The sequence below is a fragment of the Diorhabda sublineata genome, chromosome 6 (assembly GCF_026230105.1).
Source record: "Diorhabda sublineata isolate icDioSubl1.1 chromosome 6, icDioSubl1.1, whole genome shotgun sequence".
NCBI lineage: Eukaryota > Metazoa > Arthropoda > Insecta > Coleoptera > Chrysomelidae > Diorhabda > Diorhabda sublineata.
In genome coordinates, this window is record NC_079479.1 from 34,502,643 (window position 1) to 34,520,289 (window position 17,647).

Here is a 17,647-nt window from a genome sequence, read left to right on the forward strand (position 1 = left end):
AAAATTACTACCTAAAGGTATAATGATGAATAAAGGGTAAATCACAATTACAAAAAATATATTAAATGATTCGTAGAGTAATGTATATTTTTCCTTTTTTGAAAATATGGTATTTTTATTATCTGAACAATGTTTGGTGTCATCTATTTTATAATTATTGATTCCCAAGAAATACCAAGCCAGTGTTCCTGAAACAATTGCAAATTAAGATAACAAACATTTTATTTGATAAAGAATTGTTGAACTTTTTAAATATTCCATTATGATAAAGATACCATTGAACTGGTGATTGGGCAAATAAAAATAAAAAAAAGGATAATGATATGTATTAAAATGTAAGAATATTTGATACGTTTCCCTACGTTCATTTTATTCCCCTATATGATAAGAAATATAGGAGATGAAGGAAAATATTGAAAGTTTCGTCTCTCCATTTTTATGTAGATATCTCCGTTTAATTCTTCAAGTTTTCGGTGTTTTTGTAGGTATTCCACCACTTTGCAATTCTGTACTTGAGACAGCAGTAGCTTTAATTGAAAAACTGCCGCCATTATGTCTTTCGAATGATGTTCAACTTACTAATTTAGGAATTAGTAGCTTAGACCAAGTTTGTAGTTTTTTAAAAATGGCAGTATTAAGTGAGAGTTCAGCCGATGAAACTGGAAAATTTCTTTCATGTGAGATTCTATTAGGATTAGCTCTACAAAGAGGCTCTTTAAGATATATCCTAGATTGGATAGATATGGCATTAGATGTTTCTTGTAATGAACCCGTGTTACATAGTAAGTTAACAAAAAAGGCTATTTCACAACTTGAAGGTAATAAAAAAAGTAGAGAAAAAGTTATATCAGAACAAATCGGTGAAGAAGTTGTTATATATAAATCTGCCCTATTTTTGATGGAAGTTCTAGTATCTATGGCTAATGATTATAGCGGTGCTTGTTCAACAATAGAAGCCGATACGGAACTAGGAGCATTTGAAAAAAGTGATGTTTATGTATGGGGAAGTAATTCCTCTCATCAATTAGCCGAAGGAAATCAAGAGAAAATATTGCTTCCTATTAAATCCAAAATTTTTAATCAGGTCCAACAGGTAAGTCCCAAGTCCTAGTATAGCTCACAAAACATTATCAATGATTTAATAAATTATGAATGAACAAAATTACATTTTATCAAATTGAAATTTTGAATGGGGTTTATTTTAGAAATTTTTGAAACATCATTTGTTTTGATTTAGTTTTTTTATGAAACTATTTACTCAAATTGGCATTCTTATTTAGATTGAAGCCGGACAATACTGTACGTTTGCAATTCATTGTGATGGTTTTGTAAGTGCTTGCGGAAAAGGAAGTTACGGTCGTTTGGGTTTAGGAGAATCGGCCAATCAGTGTCTTCCGAAAAGGATATTATTAGACGGGGGCGTTAAAAAATTATCCAGCTCTAAAGGAAGCGATGGGCACACTTTAGCGTTGATGGAAAATGGACAAGTTTATAGTTGGGGCGATGGGGACTATGGGAAATTAGGTCACGGGAATTGTGCAACACACAAACAACCAGAACGTATTGCGGGACCTTTTTTTGACAAGACAATTCGATTTATCAACGCAGGTAATTTTTCTTATCAAATAATTAGCATTAAAAAGTGAGATATATAATGAATATATTAGGTTATAGGCATAGTGCAGCAATAACGGATGATGGAAAGCTTTATACTTGGGGTGAAGGTGATCATGGAAGATTAGGTCATTTAGATAATAACGCTAGACATGTACCAACGTTAGTACAGGATTTAGCAGAAGTTGAAATTGGTTCTGTAGCTTGTGGTAGTTCCCATACTCTAGTGGTATCAAAAGATGGTAAAACTGTGTGGTCTTTCGGATCCGGAGAAAATGGTAAACTGGGACATGGTGAAATAGTAAGAGTATACAGACCAAAAGTTATAGAAGCACTACAAGGAATGGTAATTCAGAAGGTTTGTGCGGGAACGTCGTTTTCAATGGCTCTCACTACCACGGGACAAGTCAGTTTTAATTTTACATATTATTTTTTGATATTAAATATTTGTTGATTTTCTCAGGTATACACTTGGGGTTGTGGACCAATATTAGGTATGGGATCTGCTGATGCCATATGTCTTAGACCACTACCAGTAGAAGATTTGACACCTTACAGGATAATTGATATATCAGCAGGTGATACACACTGTTTAGCTCTTAGCGACGAATATGTTGTATTTGCTTGGGGAACAAATAGCATGGGGCAGTGTGGTCAAGGTCATACGTCCAGTCCTATTACCAGACCTCTTAAAGTTATCGGTCTCGAAGGAGTTCCAATTAGACAGATTAGCGCGGGTAAAATTTGATTATTAGGTATCCTTTGAAATTAATATAAAATATTTTTAATTTTTAGGTACATCTCATTCGATAGCGTGGACAACAACGTCGACTGAAAGTCAACACGTTACCAAACAAAAAACATTTTGTCTAGATTTACACGAAACCACTTTCGGTTATCTAAAAATCTTTTTAGAAAAATATACAAAAACGTTCAAGTATGAAACTCCACCACTTCCTTTTAAATTATCCGAAGAACATCAGAAATTCGTATTATTGACATTGAAAATATTGATTACGCATTTGAATTTGTGTATACATGGAAATTTGGATACTAACGTACTCAATACTCATGCCAAAGCTCTTCGAACTGCTTTATTCAGGTAAAAACTTTATTATTCTTGCATTTTTAATTGCAAAAGTGAACAAACTAACTTCTAAATGATTCTGGATACATAAATATATCCGAACATGGGTCTTACGCTATAAAAAATGGTTGTACATTCGAATAAGCCCCCAGACTATGAAAGTAGAATGGAGATTAAGTGAAATTACCTTTGAATTCACTCACTGATTTGGTAGCAATTCTGATAGTATATTTTAAGGTTTATTTCCACCAAATTCTATCCTAGTACCAATTTCTGTTTACTGTTGGTATTTTTTTTTTTGAAAAAGTATATTTATAACTAAAATAAAGCAAGAGAAACATCAAAAAACCGAAGGGTAAGGTGATGAATAAGTTAAATAAGAACAGACTGAACAGAGTGAAAACATAAGGATGTAGAAAACATAGTAATAACATGAGGAATTGAAACAAATTAAATCATCTCTGATAGAAACCATGCAAGAAAGTTTAGCATAGGCGGAAGGAAGCACAGAAAAGGTTTGGTTTGACCAGACTATACAGGTAGCAACAAAATAAACACAAAAATAGAATGCTGAAGTATGGAGGAGAAACTGGAAGCAAAAGAATAAGAGTATGTGAATAAATAAATGAGAAATATCTACCAGAAGGCGAGAAGAGTACGGTCTAGAGGAAACTCCATTATAATAGGCAGTAGACTAGGATGATGGAAGTATGGCAAATGGAAAATAATGAAAATGAAGAAAAAAATGTGATTATAGGGGTTACCAGATGATTGTCTGTAATATACCTTATCTATAAGGAAGGTGACAAGATCAGCTGCTACTGGATATTACCTACAAAGTTTTGATTAGAATAATAAAGAACAAACTGGGATCAATTCATAACCAAGGGGTTGGTGAATATCTTGGGACTTTAGGTAGGGGAGAAGCAGACTGGACTAGATCGTTCCACTTGTTGTACCATTGGTTGGTATTTTTTGAAAAAATTTGGATCACATTTTCTATTTCCAAACCCTTCTATGTCATTTTTTTTTTAATTGAGTATTTTACTTTTTTAGATTAGTTGATTTAGAAGCACCGACTGAAATTCACAATACCGCTAAGGAAGTATTAAATATAGGGGCCCCGCTTCTTCTCCCTCAACTAAACGAAAGGGTGGAATTTCTTCATCAACATTTATCAAGCGGTAACCAATTATCTCAAGGCCAACAGATGCTTCTTGGTATAATATTGAATAGCCTCGAAGATCCTATGCATATTGCAGCTTTATTGGGCTATAGTAGCATTCCAGAAAAAAATGAAAACCTCAAACTTACAGGAACACTGATGCATACTTTACTAAAATCATTCAGTAAAAATACGGTAATAACATAAATGAATTAAACGATTAAAAATTGAAAGTTTCCGAATATTACAGGAAGAAACAATGGAGAGTATCGTTAATTATATGTCTATTACAACAAAATTTAAATGGCAGAGTCCAGGTAATTCTAAAATATGCAATCTCCAACGACTCCTGTCGTCACTTCAGAATCACATGCTTGCTCACTATATAACCTCTTGGAAAGACACATTCCCCCAAAGTGAAAACGATATTTTGGCTCCGCATGTCTCGCACATATTCCAATTCGCCATGAAAATATTAAACCGAGCAGCAAACATTTTAATTATGTACCCCTCGAGTTTGGAATTGCTATACAACGTTTTATTAGAATCTGTAACGGGTGCAATGTTATTCAAGATATTGAATTCTCTTCTACTCATGCCGGCGAATTATATAAAAAGTTTGTACCCGTTGCTTTTGGAATTATTAGATTCAATCGATAGATTCAATCAACTTTTGCCCAGGGAAATTTTAAATAACGAAAAAGATTCATCACGTGAGTATTTTTTCAAACGATTAATTATTTCCTGATTAAAATTTGTCGTAGGAAGCGAAACACCGACGCTAGATCAACTGGCGGAACAATCTTGGGTTTGGATAGTCGATCTACAAAAAACCTGTTCTTTAGTCATAGGTTATTGTCTAGGAGGTATGCTAATAGGTAAACCGCAAACTAATGTCGAAAAAATGTGCCGATACTGGTTGTCCAACGACATATTTTTCTCTGGTATAAAAATCGAATCTCTAGACGTGGCGGCATTGACGGAATTATCGTTTATGGCGACTTCTAAAAATTCAGATCACATTTTAATGGCGTTAGATGGGCTACCACAAACAGCGGCGAATATTTGTAGGATCGCTTTTGAGTTACCTTGTCAGTACGACGAAGCGTGCGCGGTACCGCCGAACGAAATTAATACCAGCAATATTTTTTTCAACAAATTGATGATTGATACTGAAATAGAACCGTGGGAAGTCAACGAAGATGACAAAATTTTATTAGACAGAGTTACAAAGTGTTTTTTAATAACCGTTTTGACTCACACGGGTCTAATATATAAAGCACCTTCTCATCCCGCCGTTAAAGAAATCTACAAATGCATTTTGAATCTTAGACAGAAATTAATCAGACTAGTATATTCCGAAGAAGAAGAATTTATGGATAAAAATGAAGAAGAGGTTATGGAGGAAAATACATTTTCGAAAAATAACGGAAAATGTAATTTTAAAATGATTTGTCGAGGAATATTGGAGAGGTGTCTATTTATAATGATCTTCGTGAAAAGTGAGTTAATACATGTACATAAAATACTTACTTATAATATTCCAACGGAAAGGTTTGTCTATTTCCTCTATTTGTCCATTTTCCTAACATATATGGGTGTTACCCAAAAATGAAACAAGTTTTTTTCTTTTTTTATTCTCATAACCAACAATAGAACATCTATTCTATCTTTAATATTATCAACGTCAAAATTTTATTTAGTACCATTTATAAAACAGTACCATATCACCCCCTCAAGTCCTATAGGGGTTGTTCGGGCGAAGAAAAGTATTTCTATCCTTCACATGATGCAAATATAACTGGCATTCATTACAATAGATCCACAATCGCTTCCTGTAGGGTACCAGAAACGTTTTTTGGAAAAAAATGCTTCAATACAAACTGCTCCCTCTATTTATTGATTTCCCAGTCATATATGAATGTTACCTAAAAATAAACCAAGTTTTTTTTATTATTTTATTCCCCTAACTAAAATAAACCATCTTTAATCTTCTCAATTTCAAAATTTGATTTAATACTATTTATAAAGTACCATATCACCCCCTTAACTCCGATGGACTTCCATAGGGGTTGTTCTGGTGAAGAAAAGTAATCAAACACTTCTTGATCTTGAGTCTTTATATCGAATATACATATATTATTTCGCTGTATCTTCGTCCCACTTATTATTCGGTAATGTTAACAATTTTATTGCTGCAACAAGATAATGCAGACACGATGTTATTGTATAAACAAAATAAATATGTAATAACTAGGTCGGATGATTCTAATAGACAATTTGTATTTTAATGAAATAAAATATATACGGGGTAATATAACAGTGATAAAAATGGGCTTCATTCCGGCCAGTAACGAATAAAACATCCATTGCACTATAATTTTCATTACTTTTTATCTTTTAGATATAGAGGTGGAAATTTCTAGTAGCACCGAACCGGAAGATGAAACCGAAAAGGCATACATCGACTTTTACAGGGTAGACAAAGACTCTGCGTCACTAAGTGAATACAGAAAAATTTGTCACTATTTACAATGTTTCGTGTTCAATGAACCTGCCGAAAAAATGAGATTGTCCGATTCGAATGATTTAGACGGTTGGTGTACTGATACTGGTATGGTTTACACAGCATTAATCCAACAGAAAAATCGAGCACTTTTAAGGTATTTTTTCATCATCTATATCGAAACAATTCAATTGGTGTCACCCAAAGGTTACACATGTCATTTAAAAAATTACTGAATGACAAAAAGAATTGTTAACCTGAAAGCATACAACATGGTAAACTGGAATAGAAATGGAAATATTGGAGCTGGGATATGCATGAATAGCTAGGGGGGTATTATGGGCTATATATACAAACCGCTTTGTAATTCGTAATTGAATCTGTTAACTGCTATTTATGTTTTAGGTTAGAAAGTTTGGAACAACTGTTGTATAATTTATTGACTCGCGAAATATCACCTACAGTACTACATTGTATACAACAACAATTATTAGAAGGTACATTTGGATTTTGTAGCATTAAGAGTGAAGATTCTTGTACACAATTACATCATTATTTGGAAGGGATACAATCGGCTCCTGTAGATATTCAAGAAAAAATAAGGACAGTCGTTCATAGGATATATCAATTTTTAGCGCATTCCCTTAAACGACAGATACTCAGTAATTCAGAAAATAAACAACTTATGTTGGTTACCGTTTTTTCGTTAAGTACGAGGTAATATTCAAATTTACAAAATTGTCTACCCTCTGTATATAATCGATTGAATTGACGTCAGTAAAAGTATTTCTAAACAACAGTGTAACTGGCCTAGAGTGAGGTCACCGGAATGTCACGTCAAATGTCACTGTTTATTAGGTTCCCTTTATAAGCGATAATCCCTCTGACGGGTGTTTGTGTAACTAAGTTAATATACGTTGTTGTATTTTGGGTAAATTCAAACAGTGTAAAATTGAAATTGTGAATTCAATTATTACCTCGTTTAATTCATTTTGAATAAGAGTTATTTTTACTGTTTTGTTCCTCATTGCTCTGCCCGGATTAAAAAATCCTGATCATTTCGCAATAATTAGGTTTAAAAATCAAAAAATTACGGCACAAGCATTTGTTTACCCCACGGACGTCATTTTTAAAATGACATCAGCTGATTCTGACAATTGGTTAGATTGCCCAATTTAGCTTCTGAGAACTAACATTTTGAAATCTATTGATCAAGTGTACTAAAACTGCTGATAGAGAGAGAGAGAAGATCGGTATACCACTCTATCTACTCTATTTTGATTGGGTCGCCATGACGTCAAAGTTTCGAGTGGTAGGAAATGCAAAGGGTGTAGAATAACAAGTTTTCATTTTATTGGTGAAAAGAGAAAGTTGTAAATCTATTCTCTTTCTCTCTTTTCCGTTAGTACTGTTTCACAAATCACAAAAACTTACGACACAAGCATTTGTTTACCTCACGGTCGTCATTTTTAAACGGGAATCAGCTGATTTTGACAAATCGTTAGATTGTTCAATTGACAATTGACGGTTTGAAATTTATTGGTATTATTTCATTGAGTGGTAAATCTATGCTCTTTCTCTCTCTTCCAAAAGTACAATTCCGATTAGATGTAGCTCTTTCAATCTCTAATATTGACTCTATGGATTATTTTCGGCCATCGAGACACTCAAAGGTTTTCATTTTGATTTTAGAATAAGACATTAGGGTAAATGTCTATTTAATTTGAGTGTATATATATATATATATATATATATATATATATATATTAAAATGTTTAATCAATTTTTATTTGTTGTAGGTACCTTTCTAATGATTTATCAATAGTTATAAATAATGATCTGGTTCAACTTCTGATGAGACTGATAAGCTTCAATGCGGTTTCCAAATTCCACAATAATCGAAGTGAAATTTTGAGCGTAGCGGCTTTGAGATTAACTAGAATCTTGGCGATATCCTGTACGGTTTATTCTAAAAAAATCGATTCGTCCACTTTAGAAAACGTAATCAACATCTTGCACGAACAATTTATTAAAACTATAGAAGTCTACGAGGAGAGTTGTTCGAATTTCGGCGGGGTTTTTTCGAATTTTTGTAACGAAGGAGATAGAAGTTTGGGTGATTTTTTGTTATTTTTAAGAATAATATGTTCGAGTCAGGACGTTCAAAAATTATTAGCTTCCAAAAAATGGATTTTCGCACTTTTGGCCATACTAGAAACTTCCAATTCTTACACAAGCTATGCTATGCAACTCAAAATATTGAGACCGAAATTATTGATTATTCAATTGTTGCAAGTTATTTTACCAGGTAAGCTCTTTATTACTAATATCTATACTAGACTTTCGGGAATTCGATTACTATTTAACCGTATAGACAAAGGCCAATTATAGCGAAAAGAAGATTAACCTCTCTAGTCTCATTAAAATATTATTTATAATTCCCTGAATTCTTTACATATGCAATAATTTTAGAAAAGTTTTAGCCTTCAACAATTTCTTAGTTTCTTTTTTAAATTTTTATTAATCTGTGGTCTTTAACCTAAAATTTTTCCCATTTTTACGTATATAAACTTTTACCAACAATTTTCTTTTGAGTCCAACTCTTCTTCTCTAAAATTTTTTATCCCCTTTCGAACGTTAAAGTATTGGCATTTTAATTCATCATTTTTGAATTTTTCCACTTTCTACAATCCTTTGCTACTTCATTCATTTGCTGTATTATTTTCCCTTCTCTTTCTCCTTCCTGTGCTACTTATTGCAGCCAAGTTTTCCTGGGTCTTCCTTTCCTTATGTCTTTTTGCTTCTACCCTTTTTCTTATTAAGCTTTGTAGAGTTCTTCTCTTTATGTGTCCTTTTGAAATCAGGTATAAGTTTTTTTTTACTTTCATGGTTTGTTAATGTAGTTTGTATTGAATTTATGATGTCTCATCCTATATTCCAAATATTGAGATGTTTGTCCCATATAAGTAAAAAGCATTACAGTTATTACCGGAGATTTTGATAATTATTTTCATGAAAATCAATTTTCCTACAAATTAAGTCGAAAATAAAACCAAACAATATACAGAGAGAATGAAAATTTATGACAGGAAATTTATTTTTTAAGGTCTTCAATCAGCCCATATCGATGACGATCTCAGAAAATATATAATCGGTAAATTATTTAATCAAATAGGACAAGAAACTTGGAATGTATCGAAAACTTTGGACGAAGCTACTTCCACTGCTACTTGCGATTTAACCGAAAGCGATTTCATGGAAAAACAAGTTTATAGAGAAGGCGAAGGGAACGTACCTGTCCACGATATGGGATTTGATCCGGAAAAATGTTACAATTGTACCATAGAAGGTACATATTCGATTACTGTATATATAACTCAAGTTTAGTGTCAAAATGGACTGTATATTGTATATAAATAAAAAAAAATTAAATTATTTATCGGTGACTGATAAGAGGTGAGGTTTTGATGCAGTATTTTCACTGTGGGTGCTAAACGTCACCGTTTATCATGTTTCCAATAATAATTTGTCACTTTAAAGGACAACTATAATAATAAACTAATCTAACATGTGTGTTAAAAATGGGGGAGACTGGATTAAATAAAAAATTATTGTGAAAACAAATAATATAATAAGAAGAATTATTGTATTATGCAATTGAATTGAAACTCTTTGAGCGTTTGTATAAATAACATCGAACAAATAGAACCTTTATCTTTAGGTAATTTGACCCTCGTTCATGGTACCGGAGGTCGAGGATACGGCTTAGGTTTACAAGCAATAAGATCCGGTTGTTACCAATGGAAAATACTCATTGTTAAAGAAAGTCGGGGTAACGAAGGAACGTGCATCGGAGTATCAAAATATCCCGTTAAAGATTTTAGTCACAGATCTACAAATGATATGTGGTTATACAGGGCCTACAGCGGAAGTTTATATCATAACGGAGAAAGAGATATGAGTTTCCAGAGTTACACGCAAGGTAAATTTATCCATTGTCATATGCATGACAAAATCGAACATGTCCACTGAAATTTGTACCTGAAATAACGTTTTTTCTAAATTCATTTGTCCACTACCTTTACCTTCTTGCTTTCGCTGCTTTTATAGCAGATTCTAAACACTAGAAGCTTATAATTATTGTGTAATCACACCATCCAGTCATTTGACATTGTATACAATTATTTTTCTTGTAATTGTGGTTCCCAAGCAACTGAACTGTATAAAAGTATCTGATATGGTAGCATCCCTCTACCAAACTGTTTATTTTGTACAATTATGATTTATAACGTGCACTAATTTCCAATTTATTTGAGTCTCTTTTAGTATAATGAAAATTAGATCTTCATGTATGTCAAATTCTTCATTTGTCCTTCTTAATTGTCATTTACTACTACTTCCATCATCTTAATTAGTTTTTTGATACTATCCTTATGTTGCTAAGTAGTTCAAGTGAGTTGCAACTATTTTCTGTGGGTATTTATGTTTGTTCTAGATAGAATTGGACCTTGTTATTTTGTCACTTTTTCTTACTTTACCAATTGGTACTACAGCTCGGTGTGAGCTTTGTCCTCCTCGACAATTCGCCTTCAAACTGGTCTGTTATTCAGCAACGTTCCCATCCATCACATTCATAGTTTGTAAGTCATTGTGAATTTAATTAATCCATCGGATATGTGTCTGCCTCTTTTTCTGCTGCTGTATATTTTGGCATCCAAGATTATTTTAGCGGTCTAGTCTATCATTATGCTCCTTTTTTTAGGTCATGTTTGTGTGTTTTAGTCTTCATAACAATATTCCATCCTTTTTCGAATTCCTCTTCATTGCATTTCTTAATTATTGCTGTGTTTTATTGATCTCTATTCTCATTGCCATTTAATATTTTATGTAGAGTTAGGTCTTGTTGTTTGTGTCATTTTTTCCTTGGTACCTTACTTAATACTCCTCTATTATTTTTTTTTGTAATTCTTCTGGTATCATCTTTTAGGTCAAATGTACATTGGACATTTGACCTACTTTAGCAGTGTTATATCTCTCTTTGTAAGTGTAAGCTGTACTTTTCCAAAGTTTTCCAAACTCATTTATCGTAATGCATCATCTGTCTTCCTTTTTTATATCCTGATGTTATTCAATATTTCCAGTGACATTTAATCCTTTTCCATATCCCTCCTTATTGCATCTTTAAAATATCGGTACACAATCTCTGGATATTTATAATTTTGTATCTATAGTCAATATTAGTTTGGTAATTATTTTTATATTCATTACACCTTCTAAATAAATATGTTTTTAGGTGATTATATTACAGTAGTATTAGATATGGATGCAAAAACATTGAGTTTTGGTAAAAATGGTGAAGAACCTAGAGTAGCATTTGAAAATATAAACGGAACCGAATTGTACCCTTGTGTGATGTTTTATAGTACAAACTCTGATGAGAAAGTGAAAATTACAGACATGAAAGTTCATGGTAAGTACTTAATTAAATGCATATTTGTTTTATTAAATATATCATTTATAGGTACCCAAAGGGATCTACTACCAGGTGAACCAAATTTAGCTCCACTGCATGCAGTACTGGTTGAATCTTATGTTAATCTCATCAGAAAGTTGCATTCTGCTTTAACGTGGACCGAAGACGTTAATCAAGCTTTACTTGTGCGATTGAAGAAAATTGAAAATTTATTTCCAATTATTGATACTCACAATATTGAAGACGATGTTGATATGAAAGCAGAAACGTTCAGCAAATTCAAATCAGACATTCAAACGGATGAATTGTGTAACATCGTTTGGGCAGCCTTGGTAGTAATTGCAGGTCTTGATCGAGGTATGAGGATGGGTGGATTGTGCAAACACAAAACAAGCGGAAAGAAGGCGATAGTACTTGGAATATTAAAAAAAGGCATCACAACCGTTAACGTTCAATGGGAAGATGGAGGTGTATCCGATATATTACTTTCTAATTTAGAATTCATCGAACCAACGCCGTTTGCTATCAATAAATTCAATGGAGTAACTCCCGTCATTTTAATGCAAATTGCCAGACTTAGTGGTATCACAAATGAAATTTCTTTGCCAGTTTTTGAGCTCACCGATGACGAACAACTATTATTACATCCTCAGAATCAACAAAAGCAGTTTACAGTTGATCATATGAGGTGATTATTTATATTTATGCAATTTTTGGAAGTAAAGAATTGGGAAAATTGGTTTGCAACAAACGAAATCATATTTATTTTTCTTTAAATTTCTTCTTCTATAATCAGATTAGGAAATATTGAATTGAAACTCTATAATTGACGTTGCTTTGGGTAAATAACTTTCTTTTATGTATATATATATATAGATCTTTTCTACAAATTATTTTGTTTTTGTATTCGATTTTATCTCCTAGAATTTTTGTATTTTTATCTATATTCATACTACTTTGAAAGAAAGTACTGCAAACGTTGTTTTTTTCTAACCTCATCTAACATACCATCTGTCTGAATGTGACTGAGACAGTTTTCATATTTTAATTAAATTTATTTACATGTTCGTTGGCTTTGAATCTTTTAAGGCGACGTCCTCCAAGTTTTCTTCGGTTAGTTTTCTTTCGAGTACATTAGGGTGGGTATTTATTTTGGTACAGTAACTTTTCTTGGTACACATCGTTAACAATTGTTCTAGAAGCTTTATTTTGATACTTTTGGAGAATTTTAATGTTTTATTTACTTGCAGAACCCCAGAGTTGAATCCTATAGGTCCGTATGGGTTTCTTATAGAGGAGCAGTACAATAAAAACTTGTTCATAAAACAGATTCTATGAGTAATTATAATATTTACACACCTAAGGTTCCTATTCTCCTCTAGACTCCTGTGTTTTGGTTAAGATCCTTCTTCAACTACTTACGATGAGTTTTCCATAAAGACCACATGAACCTTATTATAATGACAAGTATTATAATAGATAGTAGCGTCGGTATCTATCTTGTAGAACTTTCATTTTGTACAATAAAGTTGTTATTCATTATAGTGAACCCCCATTTCAAAGCCAATTTCCAAAATTAATGATAAAACCATGCTTCCATTGAAATTCACAGGATCTCCACGCAAGAATTGAAGGTAAGGGGGTCTCCAATCCGTAGGAACGTAATAAAACCATCAAAATCACTTGTATATTTTTAATTCACATAATTTAAAAACAACTATAGTATGGGTACTGACCACTGTCAACTACCTTCATAACTATTTCTGCTGATTCAGTTATATGTACAAATATGTACAAACGTGTTGTTTAATTGACTAAAATTACACGTTTTCCTCACAAGTAAACTTATTAATTACTAAAGCCAAATTATATTTTTGCAGATGTAGCTCAGATTCACAATTACACACTCAGAATCCCAATGACCGACCTCGAACCATGGAATCTCTAACCAACGAGATGGTATCGAGTATAATGGGGGAAGTAAAAAGGATAAGTACAGAAAAAATATCGATTTCACAAAGTGAAACGAAAATCGTCGATGGTGGCGATGGTAAAACGTTAGACGACACTGAAAATTTGCAAACGAATCTACTCGAAAAACGTTTATTGAATTTAGAAGAAGAAACGCTTAAATTGGCCTTTTTACAGTTCGTCGCTCTTAAAGCTCTAGGTATTTTCATCACTTCGTCTTCATTCACTGAACTATTTTTGTCGAACGCCAAAGCAAAAGCTGAAGATATTGAATGTATGGGAAAAATAATGCACGCTATTGTCGAAAAGGCAATCGACCAATGTAAACTGGGTAACATCATCATGGTAGCCGATATAGAACGAGCACAAACCATATTACACATGAATTACCTTAAAAATAGATCGTTCGAAGAAAAGAAACCTTTACCTCACAATATACCTACTGTAGAAAATTCTGCCATCAGTTTATCTAATTCTGATACAACTACAGAAGGTAAGGAGTCACTATATATTTTAAATTTAGTTTGTATTGAGAATTAGATGAAATATGGATGCAAGATCTAACTCTAACAACAATTACACTGGTCTTTCGAGCCGGATCTGAATTTTTGTAACGCTCGAAAAACCAGTATCAATATAACCAATTGTGATACAATTTCCAACTTAGTAACCATCTGTTTCACATTAAAGAAGTGGAATTTGTTTACACTCACACCAACACTAACAATTACACTGTCTTGCGCTCGTTTATACAACCCATATTCTGAAATATTTAACAAAAACGTGAATTTCGAATTGTTTTATATCAATTGCATATTTCTTATTCACAGGTGTCAATAATAACGATTCAAGAAAAGATTTATTATTCAATCAACCGAGACCGTGCAGTTCAGTACCGAAACCACCATCTTCTTTGAATGCTGTTTCAACTGGATTCCCATATAGTGTGTACAATACAACACAATCATCTTCTTTGGGTAATTTTGTTAATATTTTTAGCTCTGGCAGCTTAGTTCCTGTTTTGTTATTTTTGACTTTCAAAAATGTGTTACCGATCCTGCAGAATTGTGTATTTTGTTATTTCATGGCTATTTAATACTATTTTTAATCTAATAAATGAATTTTTAATCTATTTCCCAAATACTGTGCTGTTTGTCCTATGTAAACAACATAACAAGATGTTATTTGTGCCGTATTTGTTAACTAGCGAGTTATTATTTGTTAATAACTGAATATTATCTACTTATTTTCAATTATTACCCCTGTTTTCCTCAGAAGAATCCCATAATACTATTCAATTTATAATTTTGACTCATTATCATTAACAGAAATTAAAATTTTTTAGGTGCTAGTAATTCTGTAAGAAGTAGATTATTTTCTGGTTCAGAATCTGAGGATAATTTTTGGGGAATGCGTCGAATTAATTCTCCCCCGCCTCCGATAGCGATTCCATTACTAGACATGGGTTTCAGTATAAAACATATTCAAAGAGCTTTACAAGAAACAAAATCCAGCGGGGAACTGAACGTTCACGCTATAAACAGTTTGGCAACGTGGATGTTGGAACACCCTTTCTTGGATGTCGGTGAAGATGAAGGAACTTCGAATAGGAGCAACTTATTGAGGTCTCTAATGGAAAGGTCTCAAGAAGCAACCAGATCTCAAGGTTTGGATAATTCTGATATCGAGCTCATTCAAAGAAGAAGTAAATTATTACTTTGATTTTTTTTTTTTTCATTTTATAAAAATGTTTTTCTATTTTTAGGTTTAGGTCCTAGAAGGCGTGCTTGTTCGGATCTACGCAATTTTTTGGAGCGCATAGATAGAGCTTTACACGATCGAGTTAGAGAAAGGCAACATGTCCGAGGTGAAGCTCTTCCTTTATTGAGAAATTCTTTAGCTGAAGATACCAGCAGCGAAACCGCCTTCGCCACAAACGATGGTTTAGAAAGACAACAAATGCACAAGTCGTACGTTAACGTCGAAAATCCTTGTGCCATATGCCCTTATTGCAAACATTTATCTCCGTATCTAGACGCACACTTATTATCCTACCATCCTGGTTGTAACACGCAGTGGGGTCAAGGAGTGTGCGGTTATTGCACCGACGGGTATTACATACTTTGTTACAAATGCAAAAATAAATATTTGAGTAATTCCAAGTCGGCTAATTACCTGCAATTGCAGGCACCCGATATCATATTTAACGAAGACGATATGACCGAAGCCGACGTTCAGTTAACCAAATTTACTCTACCCAATTGCGACGATGCCAATTTAATGAAAACTTATTTGGAAATGACTGACGCGGCGGTAGCTACTTTTAGTTTAACCAGATTCGATCCGCTGGGCGCGAACGCCGTAATAAAAATACCGAATGAAAAAGAAGATAAAGTCGAAACGAAAATGAGATCAGTCGGAAGTCAAGCTATGACTTTAAATGCTTCTTTCGAGAGGATTGTAGCCCTTAAACATCTTACAATTACAATGAGCATTCTACTTTCAAGAACAATAATTCTAAACGTACTGTCTGTATTGTCGATGAACACTAATTATGTGTCTTTGGTTAACTCCTTAGACACTATAGGTTTATCGGATATCACTAAAGTAGTGCGTTTAATGACTTTAACTGCTATGAATAAAGTAGAAATAAACAATATAAAAAACAACCAAGATTTCCCGATATTTCAACTACCCAAAGGGTTTTCACAATTAGTAAACAACTTATCTAATGCCGCAAACAGTTGCTTGAACTATCTAAGCGTCAGTATTGCTGCCCTAGCTCACAACGACATCAATTCCTCGAATTTAGTGGTGAATATGTGTACTAAAGATCTAATTATGTCCGCTTTTGGTGTTTATGTACCTAAATCCGGATTTGCCGTTACTCAAGCGTTGGTAAATATACTTTCTACTCACGGTGGATGCTCTTTAATGGAATTACCTAAAGAAGAATTGTCGCAGATGCCTCAATCTGAAGCTAAAGATGTGGGACCACTAACGTTAGTTAATGCCCTGTCTGCCTTTATATTATCAAGTAAAGTAGATCATAATTCTAAGCAATGGGCTGCTCAACAGCTTTTTAAGGTTAGTAACTTCAACGAGTCTAATAAATAATTATCATTGTAGATATAATTGAATTTTGAACTCACTCGTAAACTTCCACTCGCAATTTGACAAATATATCATCTTACTATGGATACAAGTAGTCTACAAAATGGTAAAATGAAGAAAGAAGAAGAAAATAGAATTTGTGATGATCGATACAGGAAGACAACGATTGAAATAACTAAATTGTGGATATAAATAAATATTTACTCACTTTCCTTTACCGTCCACTTGTAAATTCAAAAATATATTATCTTAATATGAATAGAAGTAGACTACAAGGTGGTGAAATGAAGAAAGAAGAAGAAAATAGAATTTGTAATGATCGATAAAGGAAGGCAACTGTTAAAATAAATATTTAATCACTTTCTATAACCGTCCACGTGCGATTTGACAAATATATAATCTTAATGAAGAAAAAAGTAGACTACAAGGTGGTAAAATGAAGAAAGAAGAAGAAAATACAATCTGTAATGATCGATACAGGAAGGCAACTGTTAGAATAACTGACTTGTGCAATATGATAAATATATCATCTTAATATGGATATAAGTAGACTACAAGATGGTGGAATGAAGAAAGAAGAAAAAACTAGAATCTGTAATGATAGATATAGGAGGCAACAGTTGAAATAAAGATATAAATAAATATTTACTCACTTTCTATAACCGTCCGCATGCGATTTGACAAATATATAATCTTGATGAAGAAAGAAGTAGACTA

At 32.9% G+C, this 17,647-nt stretch overlaps 1 protein-coding gene across 2 annotated transcripts in view; it reads left to right on the forward strand.

Moving 5' to 3' along the window:
- The window catches only part of LOC130445157 (probable E3 ubiquitin-protein ligase HERC1), a 33,773-nt gene that overhangs the window by 2,142 nt on the left and 13,984 nt on the right, over positions 1 to 17,647 (forward strand). Inside the window, exons 2-20 of one of the 2 annotated variants that reach the window (XM_056780682.1) lie at positions 486 to 1,093; positions 1,281 to 1,608; positions 1,668 to 2,020; positions 2,078 to 2,351; positions 2,410 to 2,716; positions 3,758 to 4,061; positions 4,117 to 4,579; positions 4,631 to 5,368; positions 6,271 to 6,529; positions 6,778 to 7,089; positions 8,172 to 8,680; positions 9,479 to 9,721; positions 10,094 to 10,354; positions 11,666 to 11,842; positions 11,894 to 12,533; positions 13,726 to 14,309; positions 14,647 to 14,793; positions 15,162 to 15,521; positions 15,582 to 16,903. In XM_056780682.1, the coding sequence (XP_056636660.1) occupies positions 486 to 1,093; positions 1,281 to 1,608; positions 1,668 to 2,020; positions 2,078 to 2,351; positions 2,410 to 2,716; positions 3,758 to 4,061; positions 4,117 to 4,579; positions 4,631 to 5,368; positions 6,271 to 6,529; positions 6,778 to 7,089; positions 8,172 to 8,680; positions 9,479 to 9,721; positions 10,094 to 10,354; positions 11,666 to 11,842; positions 11,894 to 12,533; positions 13,726 to 14,309; positions 14,647 to 14,793; positions 15,162 to 15,521; positions 15,582 to 16,903 (8,189 nt within the window). The remainder of the gene's footprint in view (positions 1 to 485; positions 1,094 to 1,280; positions 1,609 to 1,667; positions 2,021 to 2,077; positions 2,352 to 2,409; positions 2,717 to 3,757; positions 4,062 to 4,116; positions 4,580 to 4,630; positions 5,369 to 6,270; positions 6,530 to 6,777; positions 7,090 to 8,171; positions 8,681 to 9,478; positions 9,722 to 10,093; positions 10,355 to 11,665; positions 11,843 to 11,893; positions 12,534 to 13,725; positions 14,310 to 14,646; positions 14,794 to 15,161; positions 15,522 to 15,581; positions 16,904 to 17,647) is intronic. The other variant, XM_056780683.1, reaches the window with a different exon arrangement.